The sequence below is a fragment of the Oryx dammah genome, unplaced genomic scaffold, assembly GCF_014754425.2.
Source record: "Oryx dammah isolate SB20612 unplaced genomic scaffold, SCBI_Odam_1.1 HiC_scaffold_29, whole genome shotgun sequence".
Taxonomy (NCBI): Eukaryota; Metazoa; Chordata; class Mammalia; order Artiodactyla; family Bovidae; genus Oryx; species Oryx dammah.
The window spans coordinates 74,812,142-74,836,380 of record NW_024070213.1 but is presented as its reverse complement, the minus strand read 5'-3'; the positions used below and the strand labels follow the sequence as shown (position 1 = coordinate 74,836,380).

Below are 24,239 nucleotides of genomic sequence, written 5' to 3'. Positions count from 1 at the left end.
TGAGCCACCAGGAAACCCCTTGAAAATACTACATTTTCCATTTAAGTCTTGAAGTTAATTCTTTCCATTAATCAGGGAATCAGTACAACAGAGTTGTTAAAGCCTAGTACTAGGGTCACCAGTCCTGAATTTTAATCCCAGCCATATCACTTACTAGCTGGATGTATGGGCAAATTACTAGCCTTACTGAGTTTTAGTTTCCTTCTTTCCTCAAAAAGGAAAATAACATCTCCCAGAGCTCTTGTGAGAGTATGAAAATATATATTTTGTAACTTTTAGTCATTTCGTCTTCACTCCTGGTGCCCTTTCTGTCTTGCTGTTTTCTTCCCTGTGTGCTTACCCTTCTGTGTAATTGTTCTGCTTTTTCATAGTTGGAAAACTATTTTTAAAAATTAATGGTGAAGCTACTCATCTGAATGTACCTTTGCCCCCAAATTTCTACTTCCTTCTCTTGGATTCTGAGCCGTTCTACTCTGAATGCAGCTTAATTCACCTCCCGTCCTTCAATTTGTATAAATAAATTACTACTCTTCTTTTCCCCTCTCATCTATAGATATCTCTCAGGCGAAGGAAACGAACTTTGTGACTGACAAAATGGCTATAAAGCACGGGGCAGGGTAAACACATTACAGGTCTCAATAGCACGTGGTCACTGTCGCTTGTTGCTCCTGTATACACTCAGGAGTTCCTTGCATTCATTTCACTATTTCATGCCTCTTTTCCCGGCTCACACAATCCCACAACCTCTCTCTTCATATAGAACAGTTAGAACTTATTTATCCAGTGAGACTCGGCTTATTTATTGCTTTCCACTAATAGTTTCTTGCCTGCTACACATCCCTGCCCCCACTTCCACCCTTTAAGGAGAGATCATCTCTCTCCTGCCCTACTCTACTGTAAGCACACTTCTTACAGGTTCTTCTAAGCATGATTGTGGGTGCTGTCTATCTTGGTTCACTAGATGCTGACCTTAGAGTCCACTGCCACAGCATTGCCTTATCCGTTTGTAGACAATCTCCTATGGGTGTTTCTCGCTACAGAGCTTTACTGCCAGATATAGGATCAGTGTCTTCTGCTCTGGCCCTGATCTAATTCTAATCAGTCAACTGCAACTGTCACTATTTACATTGATTATATGTGAAGTAGTATATTGTAGTGGTTTGGTAACAAATCTGATTGTACATCCTAACTCTACCAATTTGTCTTTTGGTTGGTTACCTACTACTTGAGTTTGGGCAAGGTGCTTCTCTGATGGTTGTCTAAGTGTGCTCAGTCATGTCTGATTCTTTGCAAGTCCATGGACTGTAGACCATCAAACTGCTCTGTCTATGGAATTTTCCAGGCAAGAATACTGGAGTAGGTTGCCATTTCCTACTCCAGGGGATCTTCCCAACCCAGGGGTCAAACCCACGTCTCCTGCATTGAAAGGTGGGTTCTTTACCACTGAGCCACCAGCGAAGCCCTACCATCTCTAAATTGAAATGATGATAATACCTCCTTGTAGGGATATTGTACAGTTTAAGTGGGAAATCCATATGCTTAGAATGCAGCCTGGCACATAGAAGCGCTAATCAAGGTTAACGCTCATATTTAAATAATAATCGTAATCTAAATAATTTAAAGAAGAAACTTTTACAGTCAGTAGATCCAATTTCTTTTAAGTGTCCTAGGGAAAGATGGCCAGTATGAATGGTTTTCATCCATTTATAGACATGTTAATGTGGAGGCTCATAGTGGTTATATTCAGTTTGAGGGCAAGGCTTCTTTCCCGTATAAATTCTTCCTGACTCTCACCTCATAGGAAACAGAGATGGTGCATTTTCTGGTGAAAAGATTTCCCATGAGAGTAATTTTCTGTTTCTGTTTCAAAATGTAAATGATTTCCTTTAGGACACAGTTCTGTAATCCAGTATTATTAATAATTTGCCTGGCTCTCTCATAGTAATTTCCATCCTTCTTTAAACTGGAGCTAGTTTTCTGAAACTGGGTGTAGAGGCTCTTCTTTAAAACACCAAATTGCCTTCACTGGTGTTAGATCGCCAAGTCAAGGGAAAGCAGTGACTCTGTCTCAAAGAATTAAGGGGTTGGTTCATTGATCGGCTGCTTTACTTATTATACTCTGACTTCACATGTCACGGGATCAATCTCTTGAAAGTGTATTAGGTCAACTCACCAAGGAATATGAAATTTTTTCTCCTTTATCTTTTTCAAGTGAATTAATAATTACTGTCCAGTCACCAAAATTATATCTCACTTGAGATTATTTTTACTGTACTGAACTATTCTAGTGGTATATCTTGAATTAGAAACTGGAAATTTTGCTGTGAAGAGAATTTTCACGCACAGTTTAATAATTCAGCTACCTCCACCCCTGGGCAAAATAAATAGCTAGCTGAATGCTTGTTGGCAAAGTCACAGCAAATTATATTATTTGAAACTCTAAATATCCCCCAAATAAATGTTGAAATTATCTGTGGGAAAGCAAGGGGTTTGGGGCATTACAGTAATATTGCTTCCTTACCGATTGTGCATTTTCTTCTTGGAGATCTATGGAGTTTGGTAATTTTTTTTTATTAGGAATAATAGAAGTACACCCATTGTACTTGGGCTGCAATTACTCCTCCTGACTCTCAACCCTTCAGCAATTCTAGGACCTGATGTTAGATGAGAAGAGTTACTCCTCTGATTTTTAAACATAGATAAATAAGTTATCTCAAATATCTAGTAAGAATTCCAAAGAGTTGGGATAACTGTCACTATTGAATTTTATCAACTAGTTGCTTTTAATTAATTTATTTTTGATCATTTATTTTGTGTGAGGCACTGTTAGAGTCAGTTGGCATACATCAGTGAATACAATTGTCAAAGATAACTGCCATTGTAGAGGTTGGATTCCATTGTGGGAAGGGGGTGGGGTTAAGGAAAGAGATAATGAATGAGAGATGCCATTAGTAATTCTTTTGGTGTGTTAGAAACCGATATATGCTATGGGAAAGGAGGCTGGGGAAAAGTGAATCCGGAGTAAGGAAAGAGGTTGTAGCCTAGGGAGGTGTGGGGTGAAATGGTTATGCCACAGAAATGGTACGTAACACACCCATGTGGGGAAGGGGTGGAGTGGGGAGAGTAAAGCTGCACAGAGCTCGATTTTCAGCACAGAAGTCCTGACAAGTTATCAAAAATACATTTCATTCTCCACCTTTTTGCAACTAGTGGAGTGCAGTTCCTGGCCTTGTCTCTCAGTGCTAGAGATGAAATAAATTATAAAGGAAATGATACTGCCCAGGCTCAGATCCTGTGACATCCTCTTTAATTGAAACTCTTGTGGGTAGCATGTTTCCCATTAGCTGTCCCAGTTCACAGAGGATGGAGGAAGAAAGCATTAAAGAGATATGCAGTTCAATTCAACAAGCACTTATTCATACATCTTATTTACCCAGAATGACTTTATTCAATTTCAGTGATACAAAGATGCAGACGTTCTTAAGGCCCCTCAGCTATGTTGTAAGATGAACCACAGATGAATGAATATAAAAGAAAAATATGTGATGTTGCTAAGCAAAGGTTGTATATACATTCACATGTGGAAGAGAAATACTGTAATCTGGAGTTAGCCCAGGGCTTTCTGGAAAAATGAGATCAAGGTTAGACCTTTGCAAGCTTGAGTGTGGTAGTGAAGCAAGTGGGAGTAATCCGGGAAGGGCCACAGTATCCCAAGACACAGAGGTAGAAAAGGCAGAGCTCCTGTGTTAATTAAGGGAGAGAAATCTGGCCAAGGGACTTCATGACCAGGCGTAATGAGCCCCTGGACTAATAGAAGGATTTCCACACTCAGTGTCCCCAATGAGGGGGATCAACACCTATATTAGACAGACTGCTACAGCCTTCCTAGGGACTCAGACTTGGACAGGAGGAGCCTAGTTACAGGGGTGATTCCATTACATTTTACCTTAGTAAAGTGGAGACAAAGGATAATATCTCCAAAATACAAAAAGATGTCTTCCTCTCTTCTGTTACTTGGATATATCCTACTAGTCTCTAAGTATGGCCTAACTTAGGTCACTACGGTGGTCATAGGCTTTGAGCTTGAAAAACAGGGACCCCGCTGAAGACACGGGAGAGGGGGATCGTGTTAGAAAGAAGGCACCCCCAGGATGTGTGTTCAATGCTTATACTCAGCAGGCTGCCTCATGACCTCTCCCCCTGGCAACACCTATACTCTGTTCCCATGGGCAGCCTGGAGAGGTTGGCACTCGGAGGCCCAGAGAACGTCAGCTCCCATCTATGAGCTATGTCCACGTGTAAACCAAGATTTGGGGAAGGGACAGGGTGAGTTGGGGGCTGACACATTTTTAGGCCGTCTCCTCTGGTTCCTCAAGTCGGGCCCTCATCTGGTCCCACTCCCAGGTTTTGGACAGATACTGGATCCCTGATGACAGCCTCAACATGCTTCCCCCACACGCAGCAGCCGCTAAGACCCGGAGGAGTGGAATTCTACTTTGAAACTCTGTGCGTGCGGCGCGAGGGCCAGCACCGGGCATGCTCAGTCGCCGCGGCGCGGTGGGGCTGCTGCTCGTACAGCTCTGGCCCCGGGCTCCAGGGCTGGCTCCCCCCACCTCCTCCCCCCGCCGCCCCCCTGCGGCTGCGGAGCTTCCAGAAGGCCGAGCTGTAGCGGCTCCTCGCGATCTCGGCCTCCGCCCAGCGCCGCCCGGCTTGCCGCCGCCTCCCACTCCTCTTCCTCCCCTCCTCTCTTAAGGTGGAGAAGCTGGTGCTTGCTTCTGTTCGCGCCACACACCGCTCTGCCAGCCCCAGCGCAGGACCTGCGAATGCCTCCCGGAGACCAGAGGACTCTCGGCGGGGGCTCTTTCCAACACCACTTTGCCTGAAGTGGGGTCGTGGCGGAGTTGCTCCTCCGCCACTCAAGGCAAAGCACTATGCGGAGAGCGGTCGGCTTCCCTGTGCTGTGCCTGCTTCTTAGTCTTCACGCTGCAGGTAAGGGGTTGCCCGGCAGAGCTGTGGATGCGCTGGGAGACTGCACATGCTCCAGGACTCTAGGGAAAGCTGGCTTCGCGAGGAAACCCTTAGAAAGGCAAAGCAGGACAGTGCTGACACGGTAGGGGCGAGGGAGTCCTGCACCTGTTGGAAGACTGAGGCCGAAAACTTAAGCTAAAATCAGCCCTTGATTTTTCCTGACCTCGTATGAACATTTTCAATGCGAATACAGGTTTGCTTCCTCCACCCCTCCCCTCCATCTAGACTCCCAGATTTTGTTTCTAAGCTCCGCACTTGACTGCCCGTTTTTCAGGAGGCTGACAAGACTCCCTACTGGATGTAACATTTTCTACTGCAGCGGCTACTTCCGTAAGGTCTCTCGGTTTAGCGAGAGCTCACAGGGATCCATTGGCTGTAACCTGATGGACCACATCTCTGCCCCAAAGATCGAAATACACGGTTCCCATTAACGATGCCACTCCAGGCTCCTTTGGCCCCAGCTCTTGTCAGTCGAATTTTCTAAACCAATAAGACGGACGAAAGCTTTAAAATAGGACTCTCTTGTCTCTTTCAGCATCATGGTCAGGTTCAGAGGGCACCAGACAGAAAACCAATCACAGTTTCAAAGCTGACAACCGCAGGGTAGGCACTGTCCCTGGGACAGGTTTGATGAGGTATAGAAAGGAATGACAGTGAGACTGGTTCCCGGATATAAATATAGTTGATATCAGAACCAGTATCAGGTTTCGTTTGGAAGCAAACCTTAGGAAGTACCTGGGGAATTGTACATAAAATGTCGCTATAGACCCTGCTTTTTGGATACATGCAGCCTCGATTTGATGCAGGGACTTGCTGGACTGAATCCTTTATCATTTTTACACACACATGAACCAAAATAAAATATGGTAGAGAGATTTTGGGAGCCCTACTGCGACAGCAGTTGTCGGTGCAGTATCCCTGTAGCAATCAAAGACCAGGTATTTTCCCCGAGTTTGCCTGTCATCCAATCACACGTATTCATTCATTTTTCCAAGCAATATTTTATTGAGTATATACTACAGTCGAGAGATAGTGCATAAAGGTAATGGATATAAAATTGCAATTTTGGAGTATCTTTTAAAAAGAGTGTGGGTGAGTCCTTTTCTGTGTAGGCAATTGTGAGAGTGAAAGATGGTACTTCCTTATTTCTAGCTAATGCTATTTTCATGTATTGTGAATCTCTTGAACAAGTAATGTATAGGAACATTCAGGCTATAATTAAGTACCCATGTTAATTGTTATAATTATGATGTTATATTGTGGAATTTTCAGTAGTTCTTTAGCACTTTGAAAACTAGGATGTAGCTATGACATGGTCATTAAATTATTTGCAAACAGTTGTAGTAAATCCTTTTATTACTGCATACAATTCTTTAATGTCAAAATATGAGATGAAAACATATACATTGGGTTGAATTTTGTTTACATTATTGTTTAATTATAGCCCTGAGACAAATAGCTATTACCAAAAATATCCTCAGCTCCTATCAAATTTAGGAATGATTTGAACTGATCTATGAAAAATATTAGTGTTGTTATTTTTTAAACTAATATATAACATTTCTAAAGATAACATTTTATGTATCTTGAGTAATTATAACTTAAAAGCTATAAATAACCTTAAAACTAAGCAGGTGGAAAACATTTATAAATTTGTTGTAGATGAACATTTGGGATGAGGAAATAGAGGACTTTTGTTCATCAAAAGAGAAACCTAGAAGTCTGTAGCCCTGGATTATACCTGGAGCTCTGCCAAAGGGTGTATTACCAAGACAAACCAATCCAACTCTACTTTGACTTCTTAATTTGAGGGAAAAAAAAAAGGAAGATGATTAATCAATTGAATTTAGTCACAAGGCATTGAAGGCTATCTCCATATTTCAGTTGCAAGATGCCATATAGAAATTAATTACATTCATATTTTTAATGTAGTGCTTTTGATAGGTGTTTTTTCCACAGCAGATTGCAAGTTTAATATTGTGGTTGTCTTGCCAGTTTCATTTTGAATGCATTTTAATTTAAACAGCAATTTGTGGGTCACAAGCTGTCATCAGATTAAAATTCATCACAGTTATCTAAATAACATTATTAGGACTTTTCATTAGAACTGAGACGAATCAGCTTTCTTGATCTCAGCTCCTGTAGATTTGGGTAATAAAAAGGTGAGTGAGTGGAAGGACAAAGATCAAGAAGTCAGTGATAGTCTCTACTTGTTGAATGTCTCATTTGGCTTCTCTTACAGAAAGGTCTCCTCTCAGGGGGAAAGTGGGTTTTATAAAGAAGGAGAATGAATTCTGTGTAGTCAAGCCTCTTTGGCTGAAAAGCTAATTCATCTGTTTGGTTGTGCCCAGGGTACCAGCCACTATTTTAACCTGGCAGAACTAATGATAGTTTAAACCTCTTTCAGGATGGGAGAAATTGGCTGCCAGGATGTGAGTGCTCTTCGTAGCTATACTAAAAACTGTTAACTTCTATAGTCATTCCCCTAATGGTAAAGTAGCAAACTGTTTTCACCTTGAGTACCCTCTCCAACTATTTGGTCATGATCGCCTGAGTCACTATGCAAAAAAAAAAAAAAAAAAAATTCTGACCAACCCTGAGTTCTGATGACTTAACAGGGAAAAGTATTGCGATCTGTTTGCAATGTCTATGGGAGCAAAAGAGGAAGAGGGGTACAATGCTGTGTAATTCACACCTCTAGAGAAGATAACTGTAATGAATTACTGAGCATGGAGTTTATCAGAGAACCTGGACTCAACTCTATCCATGGCAGCTGATTTTTGTAGACCTTCTTAACAGAAAAAGTGATAGTTATTGTTCACCCAGCTGCTTACTATACAGGTGAGAAAACTATGATTCAGTAACTAGTAGATATTATTCCTTTAAAGTGCCAGTTAGCAGTATAGTCAGGGTAAAAACCCCATGTTTCCAGGCCTGTGATTGCACTCTATATAAAATTCTACACTCTTTGGGAGGCTACCATTGAGATAGTGGTGCCAGATTCTTTTTCTCTAATTGTCCTCATTCCTTACACCTCTGTGAAGCAACATAACATATCAACTTCACTAGAAAAGACCACTTTAGGAATATCCAGGAAGGCAACTACAAGGTACTCAATGATTCGGGTGGTAAAATAATTACGTGGAAGAGGCACAGGTAGCTTATTTCCTTCAGTGTTTCTTCTCTTTCTTTGCCCAAAGAACTATGGAAGATTATATTTATTGATAATATTTTAGTTACAAAGGAGTAAATGTCTTGGGGTATCTTGAAGATTCTCATGGGAAAGCTTTCTTTTTCCTAGTGAATGTCTTGCTAAAAAAACACAAGTTGATTTCCATGCATTACTCTCTCTTCGAGCTCTGGAAATGGTTCTTTCAAATTTCTGTATGGTTCTTACTACCTGGTTTTCTGAATGACACAGAGACGACTTTCAATGTATATTCTGATGATGCTTCTTCATTCTCAGAGAAGTGCCTAGTCTTCTAGTCTTTGAGAAGCAAGAGTTCCTGTGATGGAACCAAGAGGATCAGGGAAGTCATTGGCAGAAACACCATACTCAAAAGAAAGGGTAGGAACTTCCCTGGTGGTCCAGTGGTTAAGAATCTGCCATGCAATACAGTGAACATGGATTCAGTCCCTGGTTGGGAAGCTGAGATTCCACATGCCATGCAGCAACTAAGCCATGCACCGCAATTACTGAAGCCTGTGTGCTCTAGAGCCCCTGTACTGCAGCTAAGACCCAATGCAGCCAAAAAAATAAATTAAATATTTTTTAAAAAGAAAGGGTAGACAGATAGGAAAATGATATTTTAAGATATCTTTTCTGAATGAAGAGTCTCTTAGAGTTCCAGAATCAGTTTTTCACTCAACATAGTTCTTAACACTGGCCAGGGGTCTGCTCTATTCTCTCCCATATTACCTCTCTGATATCTCTCTGCTTTCCTCTTTTTTGTCTCTCTCCAGCTATAGTGGTCTCCTCCCTATTCCAGGAAGAGACCAAGTGCTTGCCCATCCTCCCAAAAGGTTTTATTTCTTTGCCTGAACTATCCTTTCTCCATATTTCCATGGCTCAATCCCTCAATTTTCAGTCTTTGTTCAAAGATTACTTTCTCAGTGAAGCCCTCATTGACTATCCTAATTAATATTTCATCACCCCTCAAATCTTCCAATAACCTTCCTTGATTTATTTTTATTATTAATTTTATTGAAATATGGGTGATTTACAATGGTGTGTTAATTTCTGCTGTATAGCAAAGTTACTCAGTAACTCATATAGATACTCTTTTTCATATTCTTTTCCATTCTGGTTTATCACAGGATATTCAATATATGTAGTTATAGTTCCCTGTGCTATATAGTAGGACCTTGTTGTTTCTCCATTCTATACATACTAGTTTGCATCTGCTAATTCCAAGCTCTTAGTCCTCTCCCCCGCATTCTCTCCCCCTTGGCAACCACAGATTTGTTCTCTATGTCTGTTTCTGTTTCCTAGATATGTTCATTTGTGTCTTATTTTAGATTCCACATATAACCCCTGATAGTTCAGTTGGTAAAGAATCTGCCTGCAATGCAGGAGACTCAGGTTCAATTCCTGGGTCAGGAAGGTCTGCTGGAGAATGGATAGGCTACCCACTCTAGTATTCCTGGGCTTATCTTGTGACTCAGCTGGTGAAGAATCTGCCTGCAATGTGGGAGACCTGGGTTTGATCCCTGGGTTGGAAGGTCCCCTGGAGAAAGGAAAGGCTACCCACTCCAGTAATCTGGCCTGGAGAATTCATGGACTGTGTAGTCTATGGGGTCACAAAGAGTGGACACAACTGAGCTACTTTCACTTTTCATAAGTGCTATCAGGTATTTGTCTATTTTGTTTACTGCTATTTTTATAGCAGATCCTGCCCATCCTAGCACTGGGAGAGGAGCAGTGCCTGGCATAAAAGCTACTAAAGATTAGATAAATACATTGAATAAATAAAAACAACACAGTAATATTTCTAGTCTCCTCTTTTTGCATTTAATTTCTTCTTGGCACTCATGCAAGGCACCTAGTCAACTTAGCCACTTCCAAAATGGATTTCAGCAGAGCTCATTTACCCCAAAATTATGTTGCTCCCCAGAAGTCTCACATACCCAGGGGACATACAATCTCAAGCAGACTTTGCTACTTTGGGAAATGAAGAGCAACTGGGGATGGGCTTTAACTATCGATGAACTCAGTGGCAAAGTCCTTCCAACTGATTGCCAGATGCTGTAAGAGCCCAAATTTCTTGTTGGTTGGCTATATTTTTAATTCTTTGTAAAGTGCTTTATACCTATGGGAATGACTATGATAATGTTTGCATCTTTAGCACTTAAGAAGATAGATGTATGCATATTTGAGACCACACATTCCTAGAACCATGGAGACTGCTTATTCTATTGGAAATGACACCCTGACTAGCACCTTGTAAAAATTCTGGATTGTATTATCCACAACTCAGATAATGATGAATGTATTGTCTATCGTTCAGACTTCTTCTCTGTTTCTCATCTACTTTTCTACCAACTCTAATCTTTTTTTCTTTATTTTAAATTTATTTATTTTTTGATTGAAGTATGATTGTTTTACAGGATTGTGTTGGTTTCAGCCAAACATCAACATGAGTAAATCATAGATAAACATATGTCCCCTCCCTCCTTCCCATCTTCCCTATCCCACCCCTCTAGGTTGTTACAGAGCCCCAGTTTGAGTTCCCTGAGTCATACAGCAAATTCCCCAACTCTAATTATGGTTCCACATAGTTAAGGTGGTAATTTATCTTTTCCTTATCAATGAATATTGAGATTAGATTAAATCTAATTTTGAAAATTCTTCTCATTGATTCCCATGGATAGCCACTGGTTTCCTCAATAGCTTCTCTCTTATCTAACTAGTCATTTCTCAGTTGCACTTTTAGGTCTTTGAGCATTCTTTAATAGGTTAGTGCTCTGTAGAATTTATGTGTCCTAGGTCTTTTTTTCTCTCTTATCCCTGTATACTTTCTCTGTGGATGTTTATATTCAGGCCTACATAGCAAAGTTGAAATCCATATTTCTATCTCAGATATTTCTCCTGCTCTCCAGTCCTATCACTACAATTATCTAGGAGTCATTGGAGATCCCACAAGTATCAGGAATCTGCCTGTTAATGCTCAGCACTTCCCATAACAACTTCTTTTATTTCTATATATCCTATCATTGTGAATAATATGAGAGTCCCCCACAGTCACCCAAGCCTAGTACAACCGGGGAAAAGCATACTCGATCACATTCTCACTTTGTATTCTCTAATACAGCCATTTCCTTTTCTCTTAGGGTAAACTCAAACTCATTAGCATGGGGAAGTCTTTTACTATCAGGTATTTCCCAACTCCATCCTTATTTCCTATCATCATGTTCTGTTTTGCCCACTGTTATCATACTAAAAGCAAATTTCACTGGTTTGCCATGCTTCTCATCCTTTTCACATACTGTTCTATTTATTTTAAGTATCCAACTCTGCTTCATTTTCTAGATAATTTTTCTCCAACTTTAAATCGTAGTTGAGCATTGCCTACTTTGAGAACCCATCTCATCCAAGTAGCTTTCCTAGGTTTTCCTTTGAGGCCCTGTGTGTTTCACTATTAATGCTCTTAACCTGAGTTTGTTTGTTTTTTTTTTTTTTGAAGACAATAAGAGAATTGTAGCTTTTATCTCTGTATACTAATAATATATTAATAGAACTATGCTTGTTATCCAGTATACCATCAATAAATGTTGCACTCAATAAATATATTCAGGATGTATTTGGCAAAATAAATTTTGATTAATTTATATTTACAAAGAGATTATATCTCACTTTCATGATCATAAAGAGTAGAATTGACTTTACTACTGCCCTTTCAATCGAATGTATGTTTACTGGTTACAAAGCAGTGGAAATGGGACAGAATAGCTTTCATTTAAACATATTCTGTTTAAGATAAGTTTGTGTTCTGTAAGCATGATGCTTATTCTAGTGGTGTTGTGTGTTGAACTCCTCCTAGATGGACAGACATTCCTATATGATTTTCTAGTACTACTTTAGGATGGGAGTGAGATGAATGTGTTTATTTTAAAGAGATAAAAGAATTAGACAAGATACATAACATGATAGCTGTGCATTAAAGAATGGACCCGGAACCCCTAATTAATTCTGATTACTGATCAGCTATCTGAAATAACAAACATGAACCACCTACACATTTAAAATCAGGTGAGAGCTTGAGGCAGTGGGTTCAATAAGCAGAAATAAAAAATAATCTAACCTTCCTTTGCTCCCCCTACCAAAATCCAAACCATCACAGAAAATTTCTGAGTATTGGATGGTTTTATACAATTTTTCTCTTTTTTATGTATAGATAAAGTCTTTATTAAACCTTTATGGGAGCTATGCTTTTACTTGAAGAATGGAGAGTGGTTGATGAATAATAAAAATGTCACTTCTTCTGAGATGATGGGGTCACACATCAAAAACTCATTTATTGCCATTATTATTAGTGATAATATGGATGTTATGTTTCATGGTAAGTATATTGTTAAATCTCTTAAAAGCTGTTTGTAAAGTCTAGTTCAAAAGGTAGAGAAAGCCATTTTTCCCTCTAAAGATCCTACTTGGCCATAAATGCATTCTTCATCTTCAAAGCACTTACAAATGCTGACACACTTAGAGTAGCTTTGATATTTCTCAACACGAAGGATTTTAATAGCTTGAAACATTTTAATGGTAAAATATTATTTTAAGATCAGGTTTCCTAATTCCTGCTCACCAAATAATGTAGCTGTAAGTGTCTACTATTGAGATATTTGCCACAGAATGACAATTAGCAAATTTATGTTGTGAATAGTAGCACTTTCCATTTAGATAATTTTCTACTTATAATGACAATCTAGACTTTTCTCATAATCAAACCTTATTTGATTTTATTTTATTAAGATGTTGATATCCATGAAAATTTCAACCACAGTAAAACAAAACTGTTTACCTGAAACAGCAGTCTAGATCAATATGTCTAATTACACTGAAGTAGATGCTAAGTTCAGTAGGAGCTTGAACTATTTTCTGTCTTAGTTCGGACGTGAAGCAATGTCCATTTACTGACTTAAATGTGCAGAAGAGCTTAAGACAGCCTAAATTACTGTTTCTTTGAAAAAGAGCAGTGAATGAGCACAGAGTAAGAGTATCTCACAGTGATTTACTGGCCTATACAGCAACATGTACAGAGTAAAACTCTTCTGCTATTTCACTACAGTAGTGATTCAATTCCTGACGGAGACTGGAGGGGAAATGAGGCGATGCGCATAACTACATAAAGTCAGCTCCCAGTACTGGAATACTTTCACTTACCTGAGGAAGAGGCTCAATACAAACTATGCCAAACATTATATCATGATGAGTTAGTCCACAAGGCCATCAATCTATATATAGAAATTGATAGATTGTGATTTTAAAGTAATTCACTTTCTTGGTCTCTTGTTGATTCAAGACAGTATTTTTATTCTCCGTGGAAGAAAATGAAATAGCTTAAGCAGAAAAGTAAAGAGAAAATTGAAATAAAGGAGAAAATGCCATATTTTTAGATAATGCTTAGCAGAGTATTGTAGCAGCTAAGAGCATGTATATGGTGATCAGTTTCAAATCCAGGCATGGTCACTTACTGTCTCTCTGGTGGCTTAGTCCCTAAGTTGTGTGCAACTCTTGCAACTTCATGAACTACAGTTCCCAAGGCTCTGTCCATGAGATTTCCCAGGCAAAAATACTGAAGTGGATTGTCATTTCCTTCTCCAGGGAGGATCTTCCTGACCCAGGATTTGAACCTGGGTCTCCTGCATTATAGGCAGATTCTTTACCAACTGAGCTATGAGGGAATCCCTACTATCTCTCTATAACTTGGAGTAAATTGCTTGATCTTTCCACATCTCAATTTCTTCTTTTAAAAATGGAGACCATATATTATAGAGTTGTTGTTGTGTGTTAAATAGGATAATGTAATGTAAAATAGACTGTGCTGTCTTAGTAAGTGCCATGTAAGTGTTAGGTATTATTTGACTAGGGCTGGGAGAGGTCAGATGCTAAATGATCAACCAGTATCTTGGAGCAATTTCTCATTCTTTTTGTATTTGAGCCAATGCTAGAGAAGCCTACATGCGCAAGAGAGATTCTGGATTCCAATCTCTTTTTCAGTTGGATCTTATCTGCATAATTCCTCTCTCTCTTTGGTCTGAGCCTTACTAATGGGCAGGTTTGTGATGGATTTTGAAGCTTCAAAGCATCCACCTATTTCTTCTGGCCACTGAGAGGCTGAAGAGAGCTTGGCCAGGCCCAAGATGTCAGATCTCATTCTCCTAGTCCCTCTTCAACACCCCATACCAAACCCCTCAATAAAATAGTTTAACATACTTCTCCTCCTCTAAATTCACCCCTCCCCTAAGTCTCTCTCCTAATGCCTTACCTATAAGCATCTAAATGTATTATCTATCTATCATGTGTTCAGCAAATCCTTATTTAAGTGAATATATTAGTAAAATGCAATTTTTTCTTGGGCTTACCTCATGGTAATTGAAAATAGATAACCTTTTCACCTTTTTCTAAACACCATAGGTTTGACATATCTAGTTCTTATTTCACTGTGTTGCTTAGCAGATAGCCCAGACTTGTCCTAGGAGCTGCCTCCCTAACTAGTCTCACTGGCACAGATGCAGAATGAGAAGTTCAGCCGTGTGACCAAGGCTGCAAGTCATAGCTCTAAGAACCTCTTTTAGGACTGCTGCTCTCTTAAGACTTCTCCTCTACTGACTGACTGACACTCTCCTGCTTGCTATCTGTAGCCTATGGAACTTCTAGATCACTGAGCTCCAGGTCCACATGGAAGGCTGCCCATGGTTCTGTGGGCACTGCAGAAGTTAAAGAGAAAGCAAGGAGGGACATGGAGACGGGAAGACATTTTATTGGGGATGGTCAAGCACAGTCTTCGTCTATTCAAGGGACAACTCGTCACTCCCTAACACCCAGACCTTGCTACCCAGCCCCACTTGATCTAAGGATTCTATCCTGCTGATTTTATCTCGGGTGACCTACCATGTATAGCTCCAGTCTGGCTCCCTGGGAGAGCTGCAACCCATCAGAAAAATCAGAATTCAACTATGGAAGCTTTTTCATGGTGCTAACCTCCAATATGCAAAGTTATGTTCGTGGTGGGTTGGCTGTTTCAGTGCCTCTGAACATTCCATGGCAGTTAAGAAGCTCCCTAGGGGAATTCTCACAGGTTCTCACAGGTCTGGTCCAGTTGGGCAGGGTTCTTGGCATTCCTGGGTCCCTCTGTATCTCCAGAGCATCAAGATTCCCCATCCGGTGTCCACTGGTCTTTTCTGAGTGACTTATTTCCTCAAAATGGGAGTGGCTGATTCTTAGAGAGCTTGGATTATAACATTTATCAGGTTGTTTGTAATTCCTAAATCTGAACATTAACTGAAGCTATGAAAATATAATAAAAGGGTCTCCTCTCTAGATAAACATGGATTTATAGGGAAGAGACAAATAGATTTCATTATAAGAAAAGAAGGAAAATACAAATAACTATTTCCTAAATTCCTGTGATGTGCTAAGTGTGAAAGTTAGTTGCTCAGTCATATCCAACTCTGTGTGGCCTCATGGACTGCAGCCCAGCAGGCTCCTTTGCCTGTGGAATTCTCCAGGCAAGAATATTGGAGTGGGTAGCCATTCCGTTCTGTTGAAACCAGGTCTCCTGAGTTGCAGGCAGATTCTCTACTGTCTGAGCCACTAGGTCTATTTAATCCCTATGACATACTAATCTCTATCCCAAATGCTTCCTATAGTATAATCATCTCACCCTTTAGGATAGAAAGTTTGTTTGAAATGATATGCTTGTACTACAGAAACAGCAAAAATATACTCTAATTCATGTAGCAGAGTAAAAATAGAAAAATTAAGCTCTAGAATCTGACTTCCTAGGCTTGAATCCCATCTCTGCTATTTACTGTTTAAATTCCCTGTGCTTCCCTTTTCTTATCAGAATAAAAGGCTAATACCATGGTAACTACCTCATAGGGTGGTTTAAGGATTTAAGGAGCTAATTCATAAGGCCCACAGCATGGGGCTGGAACAAACATGCATATATTCAATGGCAATAGTTGTGAGAATTATCATATTAGCATGTGAAAACTTTCATTGGTCCTATATTTCAGGTTCCATACTTGAAAAGGAAAAAGTGTGCACATTGCTGCTGCTGCTGCTAAGTTGCTTCAGTCATGTTTGACTCTGTGCGACCCCATAGACGGCAGCCCACCAGGCTCCCCCGTCCCTGGGATTCTCCAGGCAAGAACCCTGGAGTGGGTTGCCATTTCCTTCTCCAATGCATGAAAGTGAAAAGTGAAAGTGAAGTTGCTTAGTCGTGTCCAACTCTTAGTGACCCCATGGACTGCAGCCTACCAGGCTCCTCCATACATGGGATTTTCCAGGCAAGAGCACTGGAGTGGGGGGCCATTGCCTTCTTGACTATCACCCATTAAAAAGAAATTCACTCTGAAGCCTTCTTTTGTGAAGAGTCCCTGCCATGAAAATCTAATTTTTGTACCTCTATTAAAAAGAAAATACTAGTAAACGTTTGCCTTATGAATTAAAAATTGCTCATGACTAGTAAGCTAGTGTTGGAAGCAATGAATGCTGTTTTCCAAACTGGAGAACATAAGAGAAAAATAACTCCATAGCCACCAGAGGTGCTGCAATTATGGGCAACCTCCCTTCTGGTAAAGACCTTCAGTCTTAGGTTTGGGGTAGAGTTTGTAGTATCACCCCTCCTGCTGTCTCACTCTACAAACTACCTGAATTCACAACATCCAACAGGAGCCAAAATATCCCACTTCTAATGTTGAACCTTCTGCATGTCCACGAACACCTTGCAAACTCTGTGAATTGCATGGTTTGCATACTCCACTGTGAGAGCCTTGCTCATATACCTTTGAGGTGTGTATGTGGGAGGGGAGGGAGTGGGCTTCATGAAATCAGAGTTGCCATATGTGCATTCTGTGGATCAAGCAACCCACCTCCCCTAGCGTTAAGTTCTGCTGAGTCGACCATAAATTCACCATGGGTACAGAGTCTGTGCCTCCAAACCAGTCCTGCCCTGAGCCTGAAGCAAAAGTGCTTTGGGTCTCCCATGTTTCAGCCTAAGGCATCAGCCCCCGCTGCTGGCAGCCCCTTCCATTCCCCCCACCCTGCCCTTGACATCTTGAAGCTCACTCTCTGGAGCTCTGTGCTCAGGCTGAATCTCAACCACTTGCCTTCTCCTTCCTCTCCACCCCAATGAAAGTGTGTTCTTCTTACTTCCCATTTCAAGAGAGGTCTCTCCTCCACTAGTGCTATTTTAGGAAAGATGTGACACAGTGATCTACTCCTGATAAAAATAGCTGTTAATTGTATGGTCTTTCCCTAGCAAATGTTCATTTTTTTCAAAGAACAGTGAAAATAAAAGCAGTGTCTGCTGAGAAAGCAGTACCTTTGACCAGTGGTGTTAATTTCAAGTGATGGATGAAGGGACCAGGACAGGATGGAGTAGAGGTGTTGACCTGAAGGACCTACCAAGTGCCCTGTGCTCCTCAAATCCCTAAATACAGGCAGAGGAGACCAGGACAAGATTTCTTCAAGTGGCCACCATGGACCTCCTTTCTTACTCTCTGTAGTATCATTACTGGGGCTTCCCAGGTATAGCTAGTGGTAAAGAACCTGCCTGCCAAAGCAGGAGACTTAAGAGACACAGGTTTGATTCCTGAGTCAGGAAGATCTCCTGAAGGAGGGCATGGCAAGCCACTCTAGTATTCTTGCCTGGAGAATCCCATGGACAGTGGAGCCTGGTGGGCTATAGTCAACAGGGTCATAAAGAGTTGGACACGACTGAGCGACTGAGCACAGCACAGCACAGTGTCATTACTATGAAAATATTGTAATGTTTTATCTATTCTAATATTCATTTTGCTATTTTTAAATATAATTCCTAATCTACTATGAGAATTATTCTTAAAACAGATATTTTTCTTTTTCTTGCAATTGAAGTACAGCTTTCAAGTCATTTGGAGAATTCTACTATAAAAAAGATGATAATAGTTGATAATCTCTATATTTATAAATACCAATATTTTAAATGCTTGCATAACAATGAAGCATAAAAATTACATTTTACAAGTATATTTCAAGCTTTATCGCTCTATAAATGCATATGGAACTCAATTTCTATGATTTCTGCAGAGGCTAGTGTTACTTAGCTTTCTAGCTGTATGATCATTTTTCCCCACTTCTGCATTTCCCAAGAGGGCATATCTTGATGAAGATCTTCTCTTAACTGCTGTGTAGAGTTGAAGAGATAGTAGCTTTCACTCTTGTCAACCTCTCCTCCAAGCATCTTTCAACTCAGTTCTTCAGGAACTGGGGAGCATCTGTCTGCTTCTGTTGAGCCAATATAAATCTCACTTCCTCCAGCAGAGTCTGAGGTCATGGTCTTAAGCTCACTTCTTTATGACTTCTGTCTAGTCACACTGCCCCAAGGGTGCTGCCCGAATTGTATTAAATTTCACTCTGTAATACTGATTTATCAGATGAAACATATGGCTACTAAAGCTTGGCAAAACCCAGGAAACATGAAATCCTTTCATTATAATTTTACCACCGGCACGTGGCACACAGTGGATATTTGCTGAAATGACTGTCTATTTCTGTGGCTTCCAGATAGTTTTCTGTTGTGCAGCTCAACTTTGGATGGAAGAGTTAAATAGGAAGAATGGAGGGACTCCCAGAGTAGTTACAGTGGGCTCTAAGTGGGAGTAGGAACCATTTTAGTTCTAACAGGATATTTGAGGAAATATGAAGGAGGGTTTATATCAAAGAACATGCAGGAAGAGTTGACAAGATGCCTTAATAAAAATCTTTCCTTATTGTTGTAAGATTCAGGCCCTTTCCTACATAGAAAAAAATAGAAGCAGTTCTATAAAAATAAGACTAGTTACTGTGGTGTTTTTTTTTTTATTTTTTATTATTGATATACTAGACATATCACTGGTCAAACACTTGAAGCATTTAAATAATGTTAGGAGAAGACATAGAGTTTCCTCATGGAATTATGTTTTTATATCTTAAAGACTAGGGCATAGACTAGATTTTAGGAAAAAACATTTCTGGAAGGGAGTGTTCTTTTGGTAACAAGCTCCTTTACTGAAAGGGAGGGACTTTTGGTAAATCATGGTAATCATGGGAGGGCCCATGATTGCTTAAAATTTTTATGTATATAATTCAATTAAAATTTTTATAATTGTGATCTTTTAGAAACAATGGCTCAGTGGGTAAAGAATATGCCTGCAATGCAGGAAACTCGGTATACACGAGTCTCCATCCCTGAATCAGGAAAATTGCCTGCAAAAGGAAATGGCAATTCACTCTAATATTCTTGCCTGGGAAATCCAATGGACAGAGGAGTGTAGAGGGCTCTTCCATGGGGCTGCAAAGAGTCAGACACGACTAAGTAACTAAGGACACACGCACACATTATTTTACTTTTTATGATGCATTTACTGGTCTGAAGATGAACTTTTTTTATCAGATTATTTGGTATCAGGATACAAAACAAGTGTGTGCACATATAAATATATGCATACATAACATAAAACATGTTGTAAGAACATAATTAAGACAAACTGAATTTTGCAAAATTAGCTTTATGTTAATATATATAGACAGAGCCATAATGGAATTTTCAAAACACTAGTGTACCTTGCTAATAAGATTAGTACGAGTGAGTGTCTGTTATACCTGGAAGGTTATCCTAATACACCTCAGTTGCCGCATCTTGGGAAGGCTGTATTTGTTCACCAGGAAGATTCAGTGTTGGTACTGTGGGTGCTTCTAACTGGAGATTAGTGCCGTGGTGACTTCATGGGTTAGCGTTAACAGTAGTAAGTAGTATTACAGAACAACTGGAAGTGAAGTGAAGTGAAGTCGCTCAGTCGTGTCCGACTCTTTGCGACCCCATGGACTATAGCCCACCAGGCTCCTCCATCCATGGAATTCTCCAGGCAAGAATACTGGAGTGGGTTGCCATTGTTTTAATGTTAGACTCCTTCCATCCAAGGATAGCACTTCTGAAAATCCTCCTTATAGAGAAAAATCAGCGCCATTGGAAATCCAACTGAATTGAGGCTCACTTTAAAGCAGAGACATTACTTTGCCAACTAAGGTCCGTCTAGTCAAGGCTATGGTTTTTCCAGTAGTTATGTATGGATGTGAGAGTTGGACTGTGGAGAAGGCTGAGCACCGAAGAATTGATGCTTTTGAGCTGTGGTGTTGGAGAAGACTCTTGAGAGTCCCTTGGACGGCAAGGAGATCCAACCAGTCCATTCTGAAGGAGATCAGCCCTGGGATTTCTTTGGAAGGAATGATGCTAAAGGTGAAACTCCAGTACTTTGGCCACCTCATGCGAAGAGTTGACTCATTGGAAAAGACTTTGATGCTGGGAAGTATTGGAGGCAGGAGAAGAAGGGGACGACCGAGGATGAGATGGCTGGATGACATCACTGACTCGATGAACGCGAGTCTAAGTGAACTCCGGGAGTTGGTGATGGACAGGGAGGCTTGGCATGCTGCGATTCATGGGGTTGCAAAGAGTCGGACACAACTGAGCGACTGAACTGAACTGAACTTAAAGAATGTACTGTGCTCTCTTGTAAAGTACATTTCTAATCTGGTTGTAGACCTGTAATACAAGAACCACCTTCATTTTCTGATGAGAAAACTGAGACTCAGAGAGGTTATAGTGAATATAGTGAAGTTGCTCAGTCGTGTCCGACTCTTTGCGACCCCATGGACTGTAGCCTACCAGGCTCCTCTGTCCATGGGATTTTCCAGGCAATAGTCCTGGAGTGGATTGCCATTTCCTTCTCCAGGAGATCTTCCCGACCCAGGGATTGAAACTGAGGCTCAGAGAGGTTGAGGACCTGTAACTCAAGTTCTGATAGACAGGGTGTGGTGGGTGTTAAAGATACAGTCTGCTTCTCTTCTCTCTTAAACCATTGCTTGTTTTTAAAAGCATGTTTCTTTCCTTTCTCACTTCTATTACTTGGCATTTTCTAAGTAAACTTTTACTGGTACTTATCTATTTTTAACTTTTCCTGAGAGGCATTTACAAATCAAATGAGAACCTTGTCATATCTCATGTAGAAATTCCCAAGGGACTTCCTTGATGTTATCCATTTGCATCTGCTTTCTAAGAAGAAAGTGCTGGCAATCCTTGAAAAACAATGATTGTCCTTTTACAAAATGATCAGAAAACAAAGTTGCCCTTTTTTGATTGTTCACTTTTTTAGGTCTCTTTGGTGACCACTGTTTCATCCTTTGTTCTTTGCCCAAGTTACTGACACTGATTTAAACAGCTGCCATCCATAGGGTTTATTCTGGGGGGTGTATGTGAGGCCATTCTACCTTATGCATCCAGAGTTACTCAAGTTGAATTTGAAATAATGAATCATAATGTACATCATCAGAAAATCACTTTGTGATTTTACATATTTTCTCTTTCCTTTGTTATGGATCTCTTCAGAGATTATCAGGGTCATATCCAGAATGAAATTTCAATTGTGGAATTTTATGACCATCAAAACTGGTTATTGTCCTGTAAATGCCGTTCCTATGATAAACGTATTTTTATTTTAAATGCAGTTAAGTATCTTCGACAAGCTAGTCACTATTCTGTCAGGGAGCTCTGTCCCTTAGAAATAGAAAAAGTTGTCACTGAGCTCTCAGTGAAGATGAGGAATCCTACTACTCATCTTATATCTACTTTCTTTTTCATTCCTTACAAGAAGGTTTTTCAGTCCTTCTCAATTCTCCTGGAATCTCCAATCTTCGCTCTCTCATCCTCTCTCTCTTATGAGATAGCTTCATCTCCTTCATGGAGAAAATAGAAACTGTCAGAAGAAAACTTGCTCATTTTCCACTGCCAAATCCATTAACATCCTTCATCTTCCTGCCTCTCCTGAATCCCCAAATTATAATGGAAAAAATACCTCCCTCCAATCCAAGGCTCATCCCCCTGACGGTACTCTGGATCCCAACTCCTCCAGTCTGCTGGGGAGGCTCAGTCTACTGATTATTCCATCTGTTTTTCTTTTAGTGATATTTCCAACCACTCTTTCCAAACTAGCTCTTTCCCTTTAAGGATTAAATGTATTCAGACCTCTCCTATAGTGAAAAAGAAAATCCCTCAACCCTACTTTTCCTTTCTGTTAATACACTGCTACTCTCTTATCTCAGCAGTGGCCACAGGACTGGAAAAGGTCAGTTTTCATTCCAATTCCAAAGAAAGGCAATGCCAAAGAAGGCTCAAACTACCGCACAATTGCACTCATCTCACATGCTAGCAAAGTAATGCTCAAAATTCTCCAAGCCAGGCTTCAGCAATATGTGAACTGTGAACTTCCAGATGTTCAAGCTGGTTTTAGAAAAGGCAGAGGAACCAGAGATCAAATTGCCAACATCTGCTGGATCATCGAAAAAGCAAGAGAGTTCCAGAAAAACATCTATTTCTGCTTTATTGACTATGCCAAAGCCTTTGACTGTGTGAATCACAATAAACTGTGGAAAATTCTGAGAGAGATGGGAATACAAGACCACCTGACCTGCCTCTTGAGAAATCTGTATGCAGGTCAGGAAGTAACACTTAGAACTGGACATGGAACAACAGACTAGTTCCAAATAGGAAAAGGAGTATGTCAAGGCTGTATATGGTCACCCTGCTTATTTAACTTCTATGCAGAGTACATCATGAGAAACGCTGGGCTGGAAGAAGTACAAGCTGGAATCAAGATTGCTGGGAGAAATATCAATCACCTCAGATATGCAGATGACACCACCCTTATGGCAGAAAGTGAAGAGGAACTAAAAAGCCTCTTGATGAAAGTGAAAGAGGAGAGTGAAAAAGTTGGCTTAAAGCTCAACATTCAGAAAACGAAGATCATGGCATCTGGTACCATCACTTCACGGCAAATAGATGGGGAAACAGTGGAAACAGTGTCAGACTTTATTTTTGGGGGCTCCAAAATCACTGCAGATGGTGACTGCAGCCATGAAATTAAAAGACGCTTACTCCTTGGAAGGAAAGCTATGATCAACCTAGATAGCATATTCAAAAGCAGAGACATTACTTTGCCGACTAAGGTGCGTCTAGTCAAGGCTATGGTTTTTCTTGTGGTCATGTATGGATGTGAGAGTTGGACTGTGAAGAAGGCTGAGTGCTGAACAATTGATGCTTTTGAATTGTGGTGTTGGAGAAGACTCTTGAGAGTCCCTTGGACTGCAAGGAGATCCAACCAGTCCATTCTGAAGGAGATCAATCCTGGGATTTCTTTGGAAGGAATGATGCTAAAGGTGAAACTCCAGTACTTTGGCCACCTCATACAAAGAGTTGACTCATTGGAAAAGACTCTGATGCTGGGAGGGATTGAGGGCAGGAGGAGAAGGGGACAACCCAGAATGAGATGGCTGGATGGCATTGCTGACTCGATGGACGTGAATCTGAGTGAACTCCGGGAGATAGTGATAGACAGGGAGGCCTGGCATGCTGCGATTCATGGGGTCGCAAAGAGTCGGACACAACTGAGCGACTGAACTGAACGGAACTCTCTTATCACACTGAAGTTTGTTGCAAGAGTCGTTATACATGTTATTTCTCATTTATCTCCCAATTGATTCTCAATCCAATTACATCTAGCTTTCTCCCCCCCGACTCTGAAATTACTTTCTGTACATTATCAATCATTGTTAATGAGATAGATAAACATTTAGTGATGAGAAAAGATGTTTTGATACAGTATTGAGTGAAAAAGGTAGCTTACAAAGCATAATATAGCATAATCTATTGCCTTTATTTGGAGTAGAGTACAATGAATTTTAACTTATCTACAGATTCATGTAATCATATTGTATACAGAAAAGTTCAGTCACTCCAAAGAACTCCTTCATTCTACTCCCCCTGCTTCTCAACTGATAACGTAATAATCATTGATCTAGTTTTTTCTTTTCAGTATTAGTTTTTGCTTTTCAAGAATGTTCTATAAATGGACTTTCTGTAATTGTCTTCCTTTCCTCAGCCTAATACCTTTAAGAGCAATCCAAATTGTTT

General features: G+C 40.3%; 1 protein-coding gene across 1 annotated transcript in view; it reads left to right on the top strand.

Annotated features, from left to right (window-relative positions):
• The first annotated feature begins 4,680 nt into the window (after positions 1-4,680).
• The window catches only part of PTPRR (protein tyrosine phosphatase receptor type R), a 273,565-nt gene continuing 254,006 nt past the window's right edge, over positions 4,681-24,239 (top strand). Inside the window, exon 1 of the mRNA XM_040233466.1 lies at positions 4,681-4,989. Coding sequence (XP_040089400.1) covers positions 4,932-4,989 — 58 coding nt within the window. The 5' untranslated portion in view covers positions 4,681-4,931. The remainder of the gene's footprint in view (positions 4,990-24,239) is intronic.